Below are 23,345 nucleotides of genomic sequence, written 5' to 3' on the forward strand. Positions count from 1 at the left end.
ATCTCAGATAAGGAGCTTTAAGTCTAAGTGAAAATATTGTTACTCCTGGAGGAGAAGGGGTAATACATATGATTCAGACTATGTTGAACTAGTAGTCAGTATAGCAGAGTGTCTTTTGAAGATGAAAAGGAAAATATTTTTCAGAGGACCTTATTTTATCCTTTAGGTTACCAAAGGCATTTTTCATCTTAAGTGTATATTTCTGTTGGTTTTCCCCAAAATACTGCCATGAAAATGCAGTGGAGTCTCTCCAGTCTGGGTGCTTTGGGAGAGCAGTGTTTTTCAAGTTGAGGAAAACAAAATGCAGTTGTCAATGCCAGAGGTATTCTTTGGGTGTAGGAACTGAATAGTTGTTCAGTTCTTCATTACATTTTAATGTATACACTGAATGTTTTTCAGGAACTCCAGGAAGGAACTTAATGACATACGGTTTGAGTTTACTCCAGGCAGAGGTAAGGCTCCTTCAATTGAATTATTCTCTTATTGCTCAAAAAAGTATTTCAGAAATTGATTACTGCTTATGGTTAACACAAACTACTTCTCTGGAATGTTTCCTACTGTGCAGAGCTTTATATTGAACTTCACTTGAACAAGAATAGCAGATGTATGTAAATTATAGTGACAAGGTTCCATAATATATAGTGTACATTAGAAGTCTTGATCCACAGTATACTTTATCAATTTCATGTCTTACTGAAGTGATCTATGTGGTATATAAGATCTTGCATAGCAATATTTACAGCTTTGGAATTTCCATTTTCACATTTGGAAAACATTATAGGAAACAGAATATAGTAGCCATAAAAGTGTTTGTGGTGATGGTGGTAATATTTAAGTTTCTTTCCCCTTTGTAATAAAAGAAGTTGTGTTAACAAGTATGAAATGCACACCGTTTTTCAAATGCTGTCTTCAACTGAAAGTTGAGTTACACTTCTAGCTTTGTTATCGTCACCAGAACGAAATTCTGGCGTTGAAACTTTAAACTCTACTGCATGCTTGTAGAACTGTATTGACTGTCCAGTGCTAAGAGTTGTAAGAACTTGTAAAGTTAATTCTATTTGAGGAAAACCAAATATTACTGGGATAAAATGCACAGGAGACTGATACGTTGAGTAAGAACGTATCATCCTTGTTAAATAGCAACCCTTTGAACTATGAACACATTTCGTATTTCTCGATGTCAGTATTCACTATATTTAGAATAGCCTTCAAAGAGCTTCCACCTAAAAATGATTCCAGATTAGAAGAGGTGTCTCTTTTCCTGTAAATTATAGTATCTTTCATGTGCAGTAGTACTGTGTATGGTTATACTCTCTGTTGTCTTACCTGCATTGGCAATGGGTAATAATGAAAGAGATCTCCTACTTAATTGGGCACAGAGCATCCTGGTTTAGTCACTTGTCAAAAGAATTACTTAAATACTCTCTAAGCAGTTACATAAGCCATTTGAGAATTTTTACTTGGTCAAAAAATAGAGGATATGCCATACCGGGACTGTTCGTAGTAGTCGGTCACTGAGGCAGCCAGAAGGTGGCTATGATTCTCATCTTCAGAGCTCTCCAGAAATGGCAACTAGCTCGCTATATTGTTTTCACCTGTGTGTGTTTCTTGAGGAAATGATGCAACTTTGTGTAACTGCCTCAAAGCATGCGCTCCATGCAGATATTTGGTTTTGAGGCCATATTACAGTTGAGACTTAGCTGGAATTTAGGCTTGTTCCTGCTGTTTTCCTCCTACTTACCTCTAAGCCTTCTAAAGCCTTTAACCAGGACCAAGTAGCAATTAAACCACTCAGGTACAACAACTGATAGAAAATTGATCCAAAGCTCTGAATTTCCTGGGTCACAGTACTTAAAAGCTATTTTAAGCCTAAAGCTTAAAGTAATGACTGTTCATGTAACTCCTTTGCCCCACTGGTAACAAACAAGAAAGCCCATATAGCATGTCTTTGTCTAGATACCCAGAACAATGGAGGGGATAAAGAAAACAGTGAAAACCACAATAAAACAGTTTATTTTCATGGTTATGAAATACTGAACTTGTAAACTGGGTAGTGGTATGTAGTTAGATAATCAAGGAGAAATGCTAGTGGCCAGGAAAGGTCTGTAGGGGGTTTGCAATGTATCAAATCATCACTTCATGCGATTTGCTGTGCAGAGGCTGATAAGATAATTATCTTTTTTTCCTCCTAATTAAAGATAATTTTGAATTCAAGCCTGCCTCCATGGGTGTTTTGGAACTAAAATATATTTTTGTTAAATTGCATTGGATGACTGATACTTTTTGTTGTTTTTGTGGGCTCTCATACTTATTCATTTCACCTTTTGGACAGACACAGCAGATGGCGTTTCTCAGGAGCTGTTCTCTGCAGGCCTGGTTGATGGCCATGATGTAGTTATAGGTAAATTACATTTTTGTTTGCAATTACGCTCTTGTGACAAGTTTGTGTTAAATGGATGTGAAAAATGTTTTCTCTAATGCTGATTTTCACAAAATCCTTTTTGTCCTAATTTTGCTCTCATGTGTGCATAGTTCAATCAACTAGCCAATTTTGATACCAGTCCAAGGATTGCTTTTGGAAGTCAGAACTCTTTAGTGGTCTGAGAGGCATGATATAATGTAGATCTCCTGAAGGATTATTTACAATTCAATGATTCATCATTTTTGTGCTAACTTTTTTTTTTTTTGTTTAACAATAAAATGATTTTTCAGTAGGATTTTGCAAAGTATGCTTTGGCAGCTCTGAAGTTAGTAAGTGTTCTGCTTGGGTTCATGGAACTAGAAGCGAGCCAGAGTTTAGGATCTATGGAAATTGCACCTGGAGATTATTTCTATGGTAAAAAAACCAAAACAAAACAACAAAAAAACCCAGAAATATTTTCTGGCTTCTGAGAGGAAATATATTTCTCTATTTTTCTATTCTGTGCTTCAGTAATTTTTAAATTTTTTAAAAAATGAAATTCAGTGCCTGACAAAGATGTTTTATTTGGAAGTGCTTATTTCCCTGCAGATCCTTCTTTTCTTCTGGTTGCTCAAGACCAGTAGATACATAGTTACCAAAATCAGAGGGGAGGCTAGTAGATGCTAAATGCGTGAGAACTGAATTGAGGAATACTAGCAAATCAGTCTTTGTGTTGCAGTCAAAGAAGTTCATATCAATTGGTTCAGATGTCATTACCAAACTCAGTGGTATGGAAAGTGTTTTACAAATCTGTAAGTTCATGTGACTTGCCTGGAAGATTAACTAAATACATTCTCAGTGCATTTGTAGGGTAGCTGAAGTGTTTCAGAGAGAAGCCAATACTTTTTTCTTTTGTATTTTCAGAATACAGGTTGATTCTAGCTCATCTAAGAAACAAAAGCCTTACCTATGCTTTTATTTTAATTTCTAAAGAAGTATCTAGGGGAGGTTTGCAGATGGTCCAGGCTAGCATGCACTCTTCTCTTAAAGCCAATTCTATTGTACTGTTATTATAAGGGTTTGGGCGAGAGGGGTAGTTTGGCCTTAGTTTGTTGCCTTTTAAACATCCAGTATGAAAAATGTTACTACCATACTGCTGATGATATTTTTGTTAGAATTTTCATTGCCACAAGATACCTTACTTCATTTAGAAATAATTTTTTTTTTTTTCCTGGCTAAGAGAAGAACTGTTATCTGTTGGTTATCCCACCTGTCTGGCAGTCAGCTGGCACTCTGTGTTGCACAGAAGTCAGTCACAGCTGCCGATGCTACAGTGCAAGTCCTGCTAGGACCCAGTGAGACCCCTTTTCCTTTTGCTGCAAAGCTCTCTTCCAATGCGAAATGCCAGTACTTCTATGGAAATGGCACGGTGAATGGGATTAGTTATCTTTCAGAGGGAGTGATGGGGGAAGGGCAAATGAAGACAGATACCCCTCATGGCTTTAGTGATGGGACTTTTGTCCCTGGAGAAGCACGAATATTTAAATAAATAAGGTTTTCCTTAGCAGGCTTGATTAGAGATATGGTCTAGTTAATAGTAAAAGTTTATTTCCTTGCTTAGTTCCTGCTTTGAATTGCATCAGACTTTGATTTTTAGTACTATGATGATGTCCCTTCTGTTCTTTCCTGTGTATCTTTTTACTGTGTTATTAAAGTAAGGAAATAAATTTTCTTGTATATAATGAAAGCATTGAACTTAAATTAGGTTTCATTAATTATAATCAGTGTGTATGTTCATTTTTCTGTAATGTTGTAACTTAAGTCAAGTTCCACAGGCACAAATTCTTGCATGACACTGTACTATAATTTTCACTTGTGTCTGCTTCACCTGTGAAGTTGTTCAAGTTTTCAAGTTATCTTCCTAAAAAATGACTTTAGATTTCATGCTTCACTGAAAGACAAGTTCTGCTAAATGTGATTTTACTTTTAATTTAAAAAAAACCCCAAAGTTGGACTTAAGTTAGAATACGTTTGTGATTTGCTTTGGGAAAACTGGCTAAATGTTGTATGAGCATGGAATAAAACAACTTACATGCAAGCAGATTATTTCACATTTCAGAATTTCACTGTAGCAGTGCAGTCCTAAGAAATATTTCATTCCCTTAGTTTAAAGCGGTAGGTCATATAAGAGACCAGATGGTGCTGAAAAGATAAATCTGCTTACAAAATTAATTTTCTGTGTAAAATGATTTTGCCACCTTGTTCACTCAAAATTAAAAGGTTTAAAATCTTCCTATATAGGAAGAGGGGGAATAGTATAGAAGAGCTTGGTTAACCTTCTTCACCAGAAGAACTGATTCCATTAGCTTCCAGATTGAAAGCAGCTGATAAATTACCTTTCACTTTTCAGCTGAAGCATGCAGAAATTCAGCCTCTATAACATGAATGAAAATGAAGTTCTGAGATAGATAGTCTCATAAAAGTTGTTCCTGTAGTTTCTTTTAATGGATCTTGGAACATGCAGAGGCTGGGAGAAAAAAGAAGGGGGAAAATACTTGTGCTTACGTTGAACTCGACAATTTGTTGGCTTAACAGCTGATTTTCTGAAAGGACACTTGAATAGGAGTCAGCAAAAGCTGTTGTGGAAAGTACAGTCATGGCATATGTGAGCTGAAGCGGTTAGTGGGGATCAGCTGACATGTAGGTTCTACAGAATTTGCTGCGAAGCATCAACATACTTCATCTTTTGAGGCTTGCCGGATTTGCTTCACTTAACCCAGGCTTCCCAGGAAGATGTCCATTCTGATAAGCAATAAGTTCAGCTACCTGTTCTGCAGAGAAGCAAAAATCCCATCTTGCATGTTCAATTCTGGCTGCAATTGGCTGGTTTCTGTTCTTATTGACAGTAGCATTGTTTTGCAGGAGGTCCCCAGATCAAGGGAATCAGTGCAGAGAGTTTTGTTTAAAAGCAGACTAGAGTTTGCATTTGCAGAGGGGAATGAGTCTTGGAGCTTATATGTAGCCATTGGTATCTAGCTGGTAAGGTATTTTTATGCAGTACTGAAATAGCGATGTTAAATCATATGAAAGGTGTGGAATATTTTCAAAATACATCTTGAGTTGAAATATATCTGTGTGTGTATATGCAATATATGTATATTAGCTAGTAAACATTCATCTAGTAATGCTTTATTATATTTTTGATACCATAAAGGAAACTCAAATCATATCAACAGTCAGTTCTGTTGAAAATCACACAGTTGCAATGCTATGTCATTGGTGTATACAATGTGCATATAATTTCAGCGAAGCCTTAGGCTATAGTTAATCTTCTAGAGGCTTTCTTAAATTTCAGAACCTAAAGGTGTATTTGCAGTTATTAAATTGCAGTATATATTAAAAAAAAATACTTCCCTTCCTGAATACTGCCTAAATAAAAACCTTGATATCCATGCCATCAGGAAATGCGCAGTTACCCTTCACTTTATTAATGTACCTTTAGGTTATTTTTGTCAAAAAGTATCTGTGAATACCTTGAGCATCATGGAAAATGTACCTTCGCTTTTAAATATACCAGACATTAACTACTAATAAATGCATATATGTCTTTGGTGTTGGAGCCAGATCCAGGTATCCACTTAGTAACCAGAGGAACAGCTTTTAGTCAGTCAAAACAAAAGCTTCCTGCTTAAATGCCTAATGTGTTTAGAAGAACCAGCTGAAAACCCAATAGATCATATTTTGAAATGAGATCATATTTTGAAAGTAGCAAGCTGTTTCTTCAACATAGGGAATGTTTTCTTAGAAATATGAATACATAATAGTTTGACTAAGAGTTTTGGGGTTGGATTATTTGGGGGGGGGCTGCGTGGGGCACATAATAGACTTTTTATTTGGTGCAGTTATTGTGGTAAGTAGACTGGACTTAAATTGTCATCTAGAAGAAAAAAATTCATAGCTGTGGATGGGTTATTTGGCCACAAGTGCAGAGAAAGTGTATCTGACCATATCCAGGATGACATTATTTCAAGGGATGTTAAACAGTAAGTAATATGTATGGTTCCCAATTAATCACAGTATTAAACCATTTCAAATTGAAACAGCTGACTGTCTTATGGTACCACGTCTGCTGATGTCGAAGGTACTTTCATACTAAAATGGAAAGATGAAACAGCAGAACCAACCAACCAGTTTGTTGGTATACTGTCTGTAACAACATCTTAACTCATAGTGGCACTGATAATCCAATTCATAGAAAAGCCACAGAGTTACACAGTGAATATCCTTTTGCTTTCCTTGGTTTGGCTCTGCATTTGCTTATATCTAGTTTACTTTGCTGTCTTGTTAGATTAATCATCTTTGAAATGGAAAGTGATGCCTTTTGTTCAGCTAATTCTGGCTTATCATCTTCCTGTAATCAGAAAATGGGATAGTACTGCACAAGTAGAAAATATACTGCATTAATTTATGTCCTCAAAGAGCAGTAATGTTGCTATAGGTAGGTGACTTGGGTAGCACTACCATTTAAAAGCAGCATTGGTTTGTTATTTAGTATCAGTAATGTTTTGAGATGCACTGATCTTTGTAACCTTTGAGGGAATTTATTAGAAGTTTTGTTTTTTTCATGTGTCTGTTTATTCTTGTGGTTCAAACTGAGTAAAATAGTTATGAATTTTTAGTTAAAAGAATCATGTTTTTATATGTTCCAAAGCTCAGAGTACCCATAAACTTTGTAATGAGAAAATCCTGTTAAAGACCCTAACAATTAATTTCAAATGATAGACTAAATACTTTGTGTTTGCTTTTTAATGTATTATCCAGAAAGGAAATTTACAGATTTAATGAAAACCTGACTGTATTTTAAGGCATTTTGTAGAAATTCTTGTGCCTTCAATGTGTGCACATAACTTCTTATCTCTTTAGCAAGATATGCACATGCATTACAGATAGGAGAATATCTCTAAAATCCCCAGGGTTTAACTAAGGACTTAAATATTTCAACACATCTGGCTCATTTAGAGCTAATGCATTGAAGGGTGACTCATAATGACTAGACTGCTGGGAATTTTGGAAGCTTGAGGTACACCCGCAGGTAATCAAGCTTTGCATCTAATTGCACCTTCAAAGTTATTTTATCTGTATGTGTTGTACATAAAAGGTGCACTTGAGAAAGCATATTGTGTGAAACTCGCTGGGTTCATGCAAGTTCCCACCTTGCTGATTTTTTCAGTGTGGTAGAAACTTAGAGGTTCAAGGTGAAAAAAACAATATTGTGTTAGGTGGATAATTGCTGCTGCTGTAATGGTGTTTGTGGCAGAACTATAAATATGTGACGTAAGAAATTCTCCAAGTGTGCAAATTATTCTTAAAACATACTCATGTGTCACAGTAAGTGTGCTAATATTATAGCCATGATCAAGTAAATAATAATTTTTAGTTACTTTAAGAGAAATAAAAGGTAAATTGGCAGTTGCCTTGAAAGAAAGTTCCTTTTTTTAGCATGCAGCCCACCATTTCCTACTTAACTGTGTAAATGAGGAATAAATCCGTCTGTTTATTAGTGGGATTAGTTTGGGTTTCGCCTGATACAGTAGGTGATAAACTCTTAGGCCTGAAGTGTATTCCCTGCCCTTATAGGTCTGAATTGTGTTTTGAGGTCTTTTCTTTCTAGTTAAATAAATAATAATTAAAAAAAGATAACTGTGAATTTGAATCAGAAATTGCAAAGACAGCAATGTAAGTAATGTTCCTCTTCTCAGTAGTAATTTAGTTGCTGTTATTTGTTTCCTTGGCATTCACTTCTCTGCAAGTGGTTAGTATGTCAAAATAAGGATTTATCGAGGTTCTTCAAACTAGAGGTAGTCTATTTGAGAACCTAACTCCTGCACATCAGGGAGTCTTTTCTAAATATATTTTTCCTTGTTTCAAGTTTCAGATATAAGGTATTGAAGTAGTCTGGCTGCTATTTCATCTTCTTAATAGTTTTGTCAGAACAATATCTATAATTCATAGCAGAACTCAGGACAGGAGGAGTTGTGAAGATCTGATGGGGAGAGGAGATTACAAAGTAATAATATGCATAGCAGAATGTGACCTGCCTTATTTCTGCGTAGACCTACATTTCAACTTTAATGCAGCATGATGAAGGTATTTGTTAGAGCTGTCTTCAATATATTGATGACTATCAAACTGTTGTCAAAACCTTTGTCTGAAAGCTAGCACTTCCTTTTTACATTCAGTCACTGGCAAATGATTTTTTCAACCTTGTACTCTGACTCATTCTTTTGTATAGAGAATTTATGAGCACAATTTACCGTAATATCCCAGGCTTGTTCAATATTCCTACTAGCAATGTTGGGCAGCAGTTCTAAATTTTTATTTTAAATGTTCATTTGAGACTAGACTGAGGTTTAGAATGCTTGGGATCATCAAAATGCTTCTCTCAAAATGAAGGGGAAATTGTGAAATCTGTATATACTCCTCCCTCATCTTCCTGGATAATCTATTCCATTAGACACACAAAGAATCAAGGTCTGAAATAGATAAGCATTTAAGTACCCAAATATATTCTACCTACCTTTTTATAGCACTTTGTTTTAAACGTGCAGTGGTTTGCCTGAGTGTTCTTCACATACTCTGGGGGGGGAAAAAAATCAATCTGAAATATCAACCTTCTATTTTTTCATAAGTTTCTGGAAAAAGCGTACAATTTGCCAGTTATATTTTAATTTAATCAATAAAAACAGTTATCACAATTTCAGTCTCTTTTCTTTTTTTTTTTTTTTTTTTTTTTTTTTTCCCCTCTCACAGATTGTAGAATGTAGAACATTACCTTAGGATCAGATATCCATACTAAATAGTTGAGAGTTTGGGAGTTTAATAATGTGTTATTGGAATTGAAATAGGTAGATTTATAGCCTAACTTATTTCATGTTCCATTTTGATACAGTGGTTCTGTTTAATAAAATATACTGTTTCTGTTGGGTGAGAATTTTTCCATTATCTACCTAAAGAAAAATGAAATCTTATATATTACTTTATCAGTCCTTGGTTTTCCAGTTTTTGTCTGCAACCCCTTGGTATTAGTACCCCAACTTAATGGATCTTAATGTGAAGACATTTGAGGTTTACTATTATTCCATAAACTCTTTAATTTTTTCAGTTTGAGCAAGGATAAATATTTAAGTCTTTTTTTGTCTGTCAATGAGGAATGTTGACCCTGATGTCTCTTCCATGCCTTTGCCTGTTCCACTCTTGCATAACATGGCATAACTGGTTAGTTGTTAAAGCTTTGGTCCCACTTCCCTTCCCCCACCTCCTTTTTTGGAACAAGATACCCTGATGCCAAACTACTAGTTAATGTCCTCAAAAATGTCTCAAAAGATGTGAACTAGCCTAAACCTTGGTTGTCTGTATAGAATAAATTAATTAATATCCACGTTAAATCAGCACAGATTTTGGTACTCACTAGGGGTCGTACAACCTGTGCCTATGAGTATTCTGTGCATAATTGGAAGTATTGCTTGCCTCCTTTCTACTAGTTCTGTATGTTGGGCCATTCTTCAGGAGGTGAGGATGGTTTTACTTACTGCAGTTCTTCCTCATGCTTGGTACTTTATACACACATGAAGCAGCATACATTCCTGGGTTTATCATGTTTACAGTATTGCTCAGAACCCATATGAACCACAAGGCTCAAGTGGTTTTAATAATTACTTTAAGCTATGGGAATAATTACTTTAAGATATGGAGATTGTAGTCCTGTTCATAAGGGTGCTGTAGACCTTTTTCAGTCTCCCAGTGTTCCTTTCAAGGCAGAACTGCTTTGGCCTTCTGTTGTCCTGTAGCTGTCCTCTTTAAGCTGTGTTTTCTGATTGTGAGGCTGCAAATCAAGCTGTTAGATATTAAAGTATCAAATGTTGAAATGGAGATAGTTGCCACTGTCTTTATCTACATCTACTGATTCAGCAATGTACTTTGAGAATTCAGACAAATTTGTGAGCCTTAATCTTCCTTTGATAAATTCCTAATGACAGCCTCTTCATAAATAACACATTTCTGAATGTTTTTAATGTTTCTGCCTTATCAGTGTCCAATAGCTTCCTCAGAAGAGAAGCCAGGCTTGCTGTTAATCTTTCTATCTTCTTTTATTTCTTGCTTATAAGAATCATGTCTAGCTCCTTGCAGTCCTCTAGCAATATACACTTGTTAGTTAGCTGTCACATATCTCAAAATGCTTTAATATTTCCCCTTACTACTGTTCTCAAGCAACATAAACAAAAGGGATTTTTATGACTAGCATTCTGAATGGGTGAACTAATGGAATCATGCTACACTTAAAAGACCTTTTTGACCTCTCTTTGAAAAGCCTTTCAGGCAGACCGTTTGTGCCCTATTAGATAATATTAGACAATAGTAAGAAAGTCAGAGATCTGGAGGAATTGTTACCGAAAACTCTAAAGATTGATTGCTCTGATTGTTTTGCATAATGTATTATAATCCAGTGCTAGCTAGCTTTTAAAACTTGGTTTTGATTTTGTTGTGAACTTGCAAATGCATGAAAACCACTGTGTAGTATGAAATATAAATGAATGTATATATTGCAGTGAACCTCTTGCAATGTGTGAAACTGCCTCAAGAGCACGCATAATAAATTCAGCCCTTTGGAGGAAAGCTCTACTAGCAGCTGAATTTTTGGGAGTGATAATTCCATTGAAAAGTATCCTGTGTCACTCAGGCATCCTCCTTCCTAAGACCCATGCATGAGAATACAGCATTAATCCTCAAATCATCAGACTCCCAAGGCACTTAGTTATGTAGAACTCTATGTATCACATGAAAATGGCAAAACAACTGCCTATAGTTGGGGAAGAGGTAGTATTTGAAACAACCAGCAGGAAAGATCTGTGGAGCTTTGAGTTTGGTCTCTCTAACAGCAATACCCTTGATGAAGTAGGGAGCAGTTGAAGGTGGCTGTTTCTTATAGACTGAGTTTTGGACTACATAAACATTATTTCACTTTTCACTTATTAAAAATATTTTTCATTTTCTCAGAGCTTATAATTTTTCAGGGGTTTTTTATGACAGTGATTTTGTGCCTGAATAACGTTTTCCCTTTCCTCATATCTGAATTTCAGGGTTACAATATGCAATAGCTTTGCAAACTGTTGAACCTAAGCATACTGTCAGAGGTTCCCCATGCATTCTTTTCAAAATGGAAAAGCAGATGAGTCATTATTCTTTTGAGAGCACCCCAGAAATATCATCTCAAGCTTTAGATTCTACTTGTGTCTCTGTTTATGCCAGATGGCTCTGGCTCAGTTGGCTGGGTCGTTATTGTACTGGAAATAGTTCTACTGTAGTTCATATAGCTTTATTTACTGTCTCATTAATTTTAACTTTTCCAGAAGTTTTCCCTCTTCAGAAGCCATTAGGGTTAGGTTTCATGCTGTGTTAAGAATTCTAAATAACCAGGCAGAGTCCTGTCGCATTACAGGAGCAAAACAGCTATTTAAGACTGCCCAAAGTGTGGTTATTCTGTTATATTTATTGGTGATCTTGAAAATGGTCTTTTTTTGTTGTTGTTGTTGTTACCTCAGTTTATATTGATCACTTACTTAAGAATTACAACTGATGTGGTTGGCCAAAATTGTCATATATCAAAAAGTGATTTGTAGTACATAAATATGCATGCTAGAGGACTGTAGTTACATGGGGTTTTTTTATTTATTACATCTGCAATTAGCAGCCTATGTTGTGTATATTTGTATGCTGGGTTTGACCTTTTATCCTATTGCGTGTTCTGCAAGTGCAGACACTTACTTTGACAGTGGCACAACCATTTGTCACTGAGCAAAACCTGCAAAAGAACCTGGAATGATTTGTGGTACATAGGTTGATTATATGTCCTTCAGAACCTTTCTGAAAAAAGCAGAACGGCACCTCATTTATTGTTGTAAACAACAAAAAGCCTATTGTGCTAACTGCTGCTAACATTTGAAGAGGACTTTTGCTCCAAGGCATGATTTGAAGTATACTCTATTTACTTGAGGTTACTGCTGGCAAAGGTTTTTCCATCACCACTTAATTTTTTCTTGCAGTTATCTTGGTCATGTTTCTTCTTCTGACTTTTATAGGAGTATGGCCATAACATCTTGAGAAAACACTCTGCAAAATAAAGTTGAGTCTAGTTATCCAGGCCTTGTAGAAACAGTGAATTCCCAGCAGGATTTGAAATTGTCAGTTAGTGCTGCTTCCAGGGAAACTGTCTACTATGAATTCCAGAAGTACAACATCCAAGGCATGACTTCAGAGTACTTCAGAGAAAAATGGCTTTGTCAATAGGAACTGTAGTATACTTAACTTGGAGATAAAGTGTAAAGTAGAATCCAGAGACGTATATTTTACAGTGCTCTCCACTTTTCCAAATAATTTAAGTATCAGTGGAGAGAACAATTCCCACCTCTCTAGAAACTCCTAATATGAAACTCCTTTTCACCTGAGGGAGAGTGTTACTGTATTAAATTTACTTTGTACACTGACTTGCTTGGGAGCATGTGAGAGGGAGACATGGTGAGAGTGGAATGGTTATTTTCCTCCCTAGTGTTGGCAGATGTGGTTGGGTTCATCTGCATTTAGAAAATTTAGGCTTATTTTTCTATTTAGGCTTATTAAAACTTTGTATATGAACTGTACTAGGACGGTTAGTGAGTTTCAACCTAGTAAATCATTTTCCTTGACGAAAAGAGCCTAAATTTAGTAGCTGGGGGAAAGGCTCATCAGTAAAGTCTAATAGCAGTTCTACTTAAAATAATTGCTTTTCTTTCTTGCCTGCTGCGATCAGTAATTCTGAATAGGGCGGAACAGTAGCAGCAACTGCTTGTGTGTGAGAACATTGTTTAGTGTTGTGAGCATATGTCTGGCATGAATTTCTTGGTGTCTTTCAGGAGACTGCTTACTTAGTGGTCCAAACTGTGTAGGTTTAGTAAATTTTTAGAAGTATATTCCTAAGAGTGGCAAGTCAGTTATATTTAATGCAACTGATAGCTTAATTTAATTGCATTTAAAGTAGGATGAGTATTCCAATTTTGAGAATGTCTTTACTGTAATTAAGACAGGATTCCCAGACTTTCTGGAGAAATAACTGGAAGGCATTGCAGGCTGGGTTTCCGAAAGTACTGTCAACTGCTTGCATGGCTTCTGCTGCCTGTGCTGCTGGCTCTATTTCTAAAATAAATTAACTAAACTAAAGAGGCCATGGATACCTGCAGTTCATGGGTTATTGCTGTTTTTCCTAGATGACTATATCAGGCCCCAAAAGATTCCAGTTACCAGCTGACCCCAGATCTTCAAGGTGTTTAGGTGCAGAGCTACGTACTTCTGAGGTCCTAGAACCCTTGGCTTGCACTAAGGTGAACAGGGTGATTGTCTCATCTCTAAGAAAAGAAGAACCATGTTTTAAGTAGTTTCCTGAAATGTGGAGTTAGGTATCCAAATTCAGACAGCTGGCTCTAATTGTTGGCCTTGCAGCCTAAATAAGGACAAGACCTAGCAAAACAAAAGCAAGGAGTTAGAAAAATAACAGAGATACCAACAGGACTGTATGGTTTTGCTAGGTAACTACACTCACAAATTTGATTCTTAGTTGATGTTAATTACTTTATGCTTTCAGATGTTGCAGAAAGAGCAGGCCTTTGAGGGATTCACATTCACAGTGGCTTGATTGAATAGCATTAATGACAATATTTTGGCAAAATCATTTTTATTGCCATTCTGTAAAGACCAGAAAATGTAAAACACAGAATATCGAAAGTCACAGGTGAAATGCTAGTTTTACTTGAAAAATGCTGAATGTGTATAATCAAAATTGAAAAGATCTCTCTGTAGGAAACTTCAGGTGTGACTATTGTTTATGTAAACTTGTATTCTAATGTTATGGACTCTTTGCAGGTCTGCCTTCTCATTTTCAAGCGTAGCCTGAAAATATCTGGCATTATTCCCTTAAATCTTCCTAATCTTTTGTTTGATTGAACACGTCCCACTCCAGTTATAGCCTGTCAGAGAAGGAAAAATAAAGCATATTTCATATGCTGGCTTCAGATGTTTCTCTAGCATTTTGTGTGTAAAAGTTTTTGCCTTGTGTTCCTATTAAAAGTAAAGACAAGTGAACAAATGAAACTGTCCCTGTAGCCTTTCAATGAGCACCGTTCTTTGAAAAGCAGTTTTCTTGAAGAAGGATATCCATCTAAAATATCAGTCCTATCTGTTATGGTGTTTAATTAACAAAAAAAAAAAGTAATTAAAATTAACTATTTACATATATTGCTAGTTTATCTTTTGCTCTTTTTGCTTTGAAAATTTTAATTTCTTCCCTGTTAAAGAATCAGCAGGAAGGTTAGGGTTTTTTAAGACTTTGATATTACTTGGGCAGTCCTCAATGCTGCTTTCCACTGTATTTAAACACTTGCCGATAATGGGCTGCTGTTTGCAAGTGCAGTAATAATAACTGCCACTAACTTTGCCTAAGGGCAGCTGGAAGTTTTTGCGTTCAGGCGAAATAACCAAGCAGCATGCTAACTTGCCTTAGTTGTTCTACAGCTGCTCAACATTAAATGGAAGGCTGCCCCTCATGAAGATGAGTGTGCATTTGAAGCTCATCTGGTTGTAGCATTTTATAATAGGTGAACTTAAATATCTTTGGATTGAGGACCCAACTCTCATCTGGTTTTGTAGCACTTTGTCTCCATTTCAGTGAAGCCAGCTAACACTAGCTGAAGAATTTGTCCTTTTTTTAAATTTTTTTTTTTTTTTGAAAACATGTTTTACGGGGATTTGGATAAGCCAGAGCTGCTCTTGAGTACATGATCCTATTTTAGAGATTTTTAAGACATAAAAAATTGAAGCTGGCTTCCTGGCTTTAGGAGCTATGAGACTGAACACTCCTTTTTTGCCTGCTTATGAGGTTCTAAGTATTAATTGTAAGGAAAAGCATTATCTGTATTTGCATGTATTTTATCAGGTAGGAGGTATTGGAATAAAATTGACTTACTGATTGTGGAAGTGAGTTGTGCGATTAAAATAATAACTGTTTGTAATGACTAGAGTAAAGAAGATTATGAATAATGAAGCTTTAAAAACTTAAAGACTTTCTGTTGTAGTGCCTGTAGTTGAGTTCATTTAACTGTGAAGGTTAATTTTTTTGTTCCCAGAAAGTGTTCTCTACAAAATGTATCTTGTGCTTGCTTTTAACGCTTGTTTTTAGTTTCAAACACCCTTTCATCCCCAGTCAAATTTGTTACAAGTGTATAAACAATCCTTACCTTTAACAGAGGTAGCTTGGCCTAATTGTTTACTTCTCTAAATTCCTTTGCCAAATACTATACTTCTTCTGTGAGGCCAATTTCTGTTACTACACAGTGAATCTTATATGATCAGGCATGGTAAGAGTGAAAATTTTATCATTGTGATGTTAGATGGAGGAAGTAGGAACCTGAGTTTGTAGCAATAGGGCATTCAACATGCAAACATTTGCTGTATATCTTCCACCTTATGAATTCTGTGGAAAGTATTACTTATGGACAACATTGGGTTTCTTGCTTCTCTGCTTTATGGTACTTACCTACTCAGTGTACTAAGAAATGTCCGCTACTTAATACCTGTTTATTTCCTTTTAAAAATCTTGTCTAAACAGCTCTGCCAAGTATGGAGTCTTTATCTCATGCAGAGGTCCTGTTGATGACATCTTTTTCTCATAAGTCAGTCTTGAACAAAGGCCCTCAACGATTTGGTCTGAGTTAGCTCGGGATCTATGACTGTACAAAGCTGGGGAGCAAGTTTAGTAAACGTACAAAACTGAAAGCAGTGAATTTTCTGGTCAAGGTTAATAGTAGCAATATTGTAAAAGACTAGACGAAGTAAAAGTGTGACTTAAATGTTTTGATAGAAAAAGGATTTATTATTTTCCTGCCCCCTCCTGTTTTCAGGGAGTAAATTTTTCCCTTCCTGCTACTTCTGTTATGGCATACAGCTTCCTTCTCTGGACACTTGGGCTCTGTAGATCTAGTTAAGCTGTTTATTGCTGTTACATCACAAATCTCGGTCGTACTTACTGAGAGAGTAGTTTAAAGATCAGCTCCTTTTGTATCACTCTCCTATTTTTGCTCATTTTTCTTTTGGTAGTGAGCTGTAACAGATCACCAAGAGTCTATGTGGGTACTAATGCCAGCCCAAAAAAAAGGACAGAAGCGCACACATAGAGCCAGGAGAAAGAGAAGTTAGAGGGGACAGTGAGCTCAGCCTTCTCCTGAAAACTTGTGCTGATGGTGGCCCTGACTATAGTAGAAACATGATATACATCATGACAGCCATCAGCTTACCTTTGGCTGCATGATTCTCCCATTTGCCTTGCACTTGCATTTGTGTGATTGTTAATTGTTTATGGAATAGACTAAACTGAAAATCAGTAGTTATTTTCTTCTGTCATTTGGTTTTCAGGCAGATTTTTTTTCCCCTAAATCAGGTCACATAGATTAGTGACTGCAAAAGAAAGGAGGCAGAATTTATGGCAGCCCAACTGCCCTCTGACTTTCAAATGACAGCTTAAATGATTCAAGTGGTAATTTACAGACATGTGTGTGTGTGTAGAAGATTCAACATGAGGCTTGATGTCATGTCAAATGCAATTTTCTGTAAATCATATTTTTTTCATACTTTATTTTACAGTTGCTGCTAACTTACAGAAGATAGTAGATGATCCAAAGGCCTTGAAAACATTGACTTTTAAGTTGGTAAGTATAAGCATGAAGGGAAGAAACAAACTAATTATCATGGTATTCACACAGAGTCTGGATTTTCTCTCATTTACAGCTATTTTGCTGAGTAAATGTGTTGACAGATAAGATGATTGAAATTGCCATGTGTGAGAGAAAAAACCTAAATCCTGTTTTGACAGGACATTAAGGATATGTACAGTCACACAGCTCCATACTGTGCAAGGGGAAGGAGGTTCATTCAGATGAGTTCTGAGGAAGCCTGAGGTTTAGGTGAGAAACTGCAGGGAGAAAACCTTTGGGAAGAATTGCAGAAACAAGTAAAGCAGAGAAGACTGTAGTTGTTAGGTTAACTCTCATTCACTCCATCAGCTCTGCCCTGCCTGAAGTGTCCTCTGCTAATGGATGTTTTGTTCCAATCTCGTTTTTTCCAACACCTGCCACTGTTTTTCTTGCATGTAGGTCTCCCTCTCCATTGCTTGCTTCTCCGTAGTTCTTCCTTTCAACCTTCTTTCAGTTGACCATCCACACTTCTTGATCGTGCTCCCACTGTATTTCATTACTGTTTCTCCCTCCCCATGTCTTTCTGTCTTCTGTATGTACAACATCAGACCCTGGTTTTGGGCATGGGACTGTTTTCTGTGCTGCATTCTGTGCCCTGGATCATGGGTCTTAATTTTGGTCGATATTGATGCTATCACGATAGATCTAATTTAATAAATCTACATTGCAAACACTTAATTCAGAATTGGTGTGCTCTATTTGTTTTTATTTCTTGCTAAAATTAAGTTGAAAAATTTACATACCTAAAGCTATTGAATTATTAGCTATGTAAATACCAAACTCTTACCAATTAGCTTTCAACACCCCTTGCTGAGAGTGACTCAGCTGTGTATGAAAGACTAGACTGAATGTCTGTTAGATAAGCAGGTCTCCAGAATCACAGCTTTGTTTATAAAAGCAGCTGCTTCAGATGGGCTGTAGAGAGCCATTTTTAGAGAGTAAGTGACCTAGTTTATGATAATGTATTAATTCAGGATTGTTCTTCCCATGTCACATGTTAAATATAGATTTGAATACTTTTAACTGGCCAAATAATTTGGACTCATTTTTCCTCTGAAGTCCAGTAAAAGCAGACTTACACATTTCTTTTGAGAAGGGGTTGGCGTGAGGGAATAAGGACATCTGACTCAAATTGTTTTGTTTCTGTGGCCCTTACTGTCTAAATATAGCTTAAAGGCAAATGTTTCTCTTTTTGCAGCTGATCTGTGCTCTTGCTGCCTAAACATCTGATTTAGCTTTATTGTGTAGTCAGGGTCATCTCACCAAGAGCATTTAGATACATAGATACTCCAGAGACTCTGTAGAAGTCTGGGTTTCTAGTTCACACACATAAAATATAGGCTTGAGATTCCAAAATGTAATATCCCATGGTATCCAGTTAATGTTTATATACGTTGAAAACAAATTCCCTTGAAAATTTAGATTAGGCTATTTCTGTGGTTCAGTTAGATTTATTGCTGGGGTGCAGTCAGTGTCACATGGTATTTCAGATTCCAGTGAGTGAGTGCTGTTATAAACCTACTGCCTACCATAATGAGAATTAATAGACAATCCAAAATCAGTGTGTTTCTTCCTTCTCAAGGTAGGCTCCGTTGGCTAGGTAACAATTCCTGAGGTTAATTTTTAACCTATGTTTCTTCCTGACATTTTTAACCTAGGTTTCCTGCATTAGTTCCCTACTTCCCGGGAAAAGAACATAACCACAGGAAGTATCCAAATTTATTCTTATCCTTGGATTAATTTTATATATGTCCCATTTCTGCCTGTTTCTATATTGTGTAGTGGAGTTGCTAAATGAATTGTTGCCTAGGAGAACTCTGTCATTTGTTTGTATGCCCTACTGAGTCTTTGTTACCTCTTAGCAAGGTCTCACTGAATTTGAGAGCACTTGTATACGACTTGATCGAAACACATTTTGTTGGTAAATATTTCATGGGGTTTCAAAGTCTACATGTAGCTAATCCTATATCCATTCAGAGAATTTAATTGAAAAGTGCTCTTTAGTCTAGAATTAGTTACTGTTTGTGGACAAGGAATCTGGTTAGTATTTTGCTGCTTGCAGATTGCTTTTGCTGGTATATTTCTATTCAAACAGCAATTATTTTGATCTCAGGGGAAAAAAGAACAACTTATGTCTTAACCATTTTTGTCTTTAAATTGCCAAAATGGTAAAGAAAGTTATTAAAGTGAGGTGCCTGGACAAATCTGTCTTTAAGGTTGGATCTCCATCTTGCATATTTTTTTTAACAGTGCATCTTTGATCTTACAGTGATGTCATTCTATATTAAACCTCCCTTAGTTGTCTGGGCTAACACAGAATGACTTCCCTACAGGATCCAGCTGTCCACACTTTGGGAAGGAGGCTGCTTTAATACACAAGTAATCTTGGCAACACTCAAGGAAACACAAAATTATTGCACAGCATAATTTGCATTTTATGTAAGGATTTTTCATATGAAAAAGGGAGAAAAAAAATTAATGTGAAAGAATGCGTTCAGTCACTAAACAGTGAATTGCAAATACTGAGAGCTGAGCTTTTATGTTGCAGTTTGTGTATAGTAGTTGCACTTACACTAAGCACAAAATATAAGCTAATAGGTTCCAGGTGCATTAAATATTAGACAATATTTATTGATAAGGTAGGCATTTAAAATTTTATATGCATCTAGATATGTTACTTAGCATGGCTTTGAGGAGATTGATAGCTAGCTAGAGTGTAGAATGATGTTAAGTAGTAGTAGCTCTTTTTATCATGATATTTTAAGTGCAAAATTCAAACGCCATTTATTTAGTAAATTCCCAATCCAGAAACCATTGTGATATCTTAATAGTAACCAATGTGATGAGCTCAGACCTTTAACTTGCTGTTTCACTGGCATAAGACCTGTGAAACAATCTCTGAAGAGAGAACTTCTGTTCTCTGTGTCTGATCAAAGTAAATTTGAAGGAGTAGCCTGATGTAATGCTTCCACAAGTATAAAGGGATTTTATTTTTGGTCATGAAAACTCAATGGATAATGTCACACAGTACACCTTGTGTGCACAGTCTGAGAGCTCTTTTCCTTATATTGCACATACATGAACCAGTGCTACTAAAGGGTTCAACTGCTACTAAGGCATAAAAGGATCAAGAGCATTTTTATAGGGTGAACCAATTGTTCTGACACTTTTTGGGGGGATATGCCAAAGAGTCTGAAGGCATCTGTCATAAGTAATTTGCCATTACACACTGTTCGTATAATTTTGATTTACCACACAGGCAAAGAATGCATAAAAAACTTTATTTAAAATGTAGCCACTTCTGTCCTACAGAAGCAAATTTGTATTTAAAAATCAAAATATAAAAATATTTTGCCTACAGCGTGTGTAATTTTTTTAAAGCAGATTTAAAGTAACAGTTCAGTCCTGAACAACGTGGTTTTATATTCTTGCTGTTATTTGTGAAAAATGAACTGATCACTTGTGCCAGTTTGTACTGTGACAGACTTTACTGAAGAATTTCAACTATACAATTTTAAGTACGAGATTGTACTGACAGAAAGGACCTGTCCTTTTGCAAGTATTAGTATTTACTCTTCATAGACTGCTTTAATCTCTTGTTTAAAAATTCAGTGGATTGGTATTCCAAGCAGACTTGATAGCTGGACTCATGAGATATTTGGTGTCTATGGCACAGCAGTAAAAGGTGGATTCTATACATGTAGATTATTTGCTCTTCATGAGTGAAATCAGCATGCTCACATGAAAAAGCAAATTTGGCTCCAGCCTGAAAAGTTTGGGTTAAAGAATTTGGGTCTTTAAGTGTTCATTTCCTAGTATTTTTTTCATAATTTTTAATACTGATTAAAAGACTTTGCTACAATTAAGGATGCAGCTGGCTGACACTGACAGAGGATACACCAAGCAGTCTGGAAGCTTTCCTTCAAGTAAGGTGTTTGCTGACTAGGCGATACAGGGAAAATTTATAGCCTGGCTGTCAAATCCTCCTTTGTAGCATGATATACTAAACATTTCTGTTTGTACTTGCAGGCCTCTGGCTGTGACGGCACTGAGATTCCTGATGAAGTGAAACTGATTGGATTTGCTCAGTTAAGTGTCAGCTGATGTCTGTCCCTTGACCCTAAGCCGAATTGTGAGATTGCGAAGAGGCCAGCTTAGATGCAAAGGAAAATTAATGCACCACACACTGAGTTCTGCTTCATTCTCTAGCAATTCACAAAGTCAGAAAAAGCAAAGCCCACAGCTATACCGCTGCTGCTAACATTCAAAATGCTACTAAATGTCTCTTAGCAGTTGATTTGGATTCCCCCTAAGTGAAAAGCCTGTGGAAATGCACTCAGGTGGCTGTATTTATTGGTTACAAAAGGAATTTTCTATCAAGCTTACTTCTTTCATAAACTTCGAGTGATACAATTTTACCTGTACTTGTGGTTGATAATACTGCTTCTGTTCTGTTCTATTTAGAAATTAACATAAATATAAAAGTTAAGAATTATTAGCCAAACTTGAATTCTAGTTTTAAAACTGACTGTGAATTTTATTTTTCATATATTTATGCATTACACATCCTAGTAATAAGAAAATGATTTGACTTGATTATGTGCTATTTGCAGTTAATCTCCCATTATTTAAAAAAGTTTCAGGTATATCTTTGAAGTATTTGGTAACTTCTAGGGGTTTTTTTTTGAAATTAATTAATTAGGCATTAGCAAGCTTTTGTTGGTTGTGTGTCTAAAAACCAGTCCACAAACTGATTGTCGAGGGAGTGGGAGGTGCCTTGCAGACATTAATGTTTTAAGAATGTGCCTGAGGCTGCTTAAATAAATAATCTCCATTTTCTAGAAGTACCATACATTTGGTACAATATATATGAATATATATAGTTATCTGAGCAAGGAAGGGATATACAGTAGCAAAGGTGTTAAGAGTATTTTGACTATGCTTTATTGGGTAGTCTATGAGCTAGAACTACTTTGAACTGTTGTCGTTAAGGTAGACTGCTTACTGTGTCCATCTCTGATCCAACTTATCCTTAATGATAGAAACCAGTTTCATACAGGTGATAAAAACTTGAAGAACAGAACTGAACCTTACTTGAAGTTCTGCAAAATACCAAGGTGGAATAAAAATAATAGGGCTTTGTGCAATGATCAAGTAAAACTGTTACAAAGAAAACACTTCTGACCCAAGTAGTCTTATGCTTAACCTGTGACATAGATGTTATGGAGCTAGCAAAGCTTAGAAAGACTTTCAAATTTGGAGATGTGTTTCTCAGAGGTTATAATTTAAACTACTTCCTAGATAATCCTAGATAAGCGGCAGCTCTTTAATGTACCGAAAATGGCAAATATATATTATTAAGAGAAGTTATTTATAATGCCTTGTCATAATTGTTGAGGTGTTCTAGAGCCATTTGCGTATGACTCAATGTAATCCCATCCCATCCTACTGTTTACATGATGATTACTCCAAGATGACTGCAAAGGTTAAAAAAATAAAAGTGTATTGCACAAACATGTTTGTATGTTGAATTTCCATGCTCTGTGTGCATTTCGATGGTTGTGTGGCAGGGTGGTGTTATAAATGTCTGCTGCCTTTATTTAGTTTACAAGCAGCACCTGGGGGAGGAGAAGGGGAGAAAACACTTCTTACTTGCTCGTGGGAGAGGATTGCTCTTGACTGCTTGCTTTCCAGTGCTTTGGAGAAGCCATTTTTAAGACTCCTGAGGGGTTTGTACTTCAGGAAATCATTTGGTTATTTGGGGGAGGACCTGTATGCCTGTGGGGTGCTGGTTTATGTGGAGAAGAGGGTGAGAGGGGCCCAGGGCAGGGCCAGGGCTGACACCTGCTGCCCCAGCCCAGCTGCAGGGCTGGTGGCCACAGCTGAGGCTCATTGGGGCAGTTCAGGCCCTCCTCGGGCAGTTGGTGCTCTCAGGGCCATTAGTGTGAGGACCTCCCCACCCCAGGGCCGGGGTTTTGGCAGTGCACAGGGTCTGGGTGCTGCACTGTGGGGTGGAAGGGCCCTGTGCTGTGGTGGGGCCAGGCCTGGCCTAACCTGCAGCCAGCTGAAGGCGGCAAACAAAAACGGTAAGTGTGCCTTTCCTCAGTGACAAA

The 23,345-nt window shown here is 36.6% G+C and overlaps 1 protein-coding gene across 2 annotated transcripts in view; it reads left to right on the forward strand.

The window, feature by feature from the left end:
* STK39 (serine/threonine kinase 39) overlaps window positions 1-22,748 on the forward strand; it is a 106,010-nt gene extending 83,262 nt beyond the window's left edge. Inside the window, exons 14-17 of one of the 2 annotated variants that reach the window (XM_074873303.1) lie at window positions 400-452; window positions 2,333-2,401; window positions 17,123-17,187; window positions 21,262-22,748. In XM_074873303.1, the coding sequence (XP_074729404.1) occupies window positions 400-452; window positions 2,333-2,401; window positions 17,123-17,187; window positions 21,262-21,336 (262 nt within the window). In that variant the 3' untranslated portion in view covers window positions 21,337-22,748. The remainder of the gene's footprint in view (window positions 1-399; window positions 453-2,332; window positions 2,402-17,122; window positions 17,188-21,261) is intronic. The other variant, XM_074873304.1, reaches the window with a different exon arrangement.
* The last annotated feature ends 597 nt before the right edge of the window (window positions 22,749-23,345 follow it).

This window comes from Strix uralensis, chromosome 6 (assembly GCF_047716275.1).
Source record: "Strix uralensis isolate ZFMK-TIS-50842 chromosome 6, bStrUra1, whole genome shotgun sequence".
NCBI lineage: Eukaryota > Metazoa > Chordata > Aves > Strigiformes > Strigidae > Strix > Strix uralensis.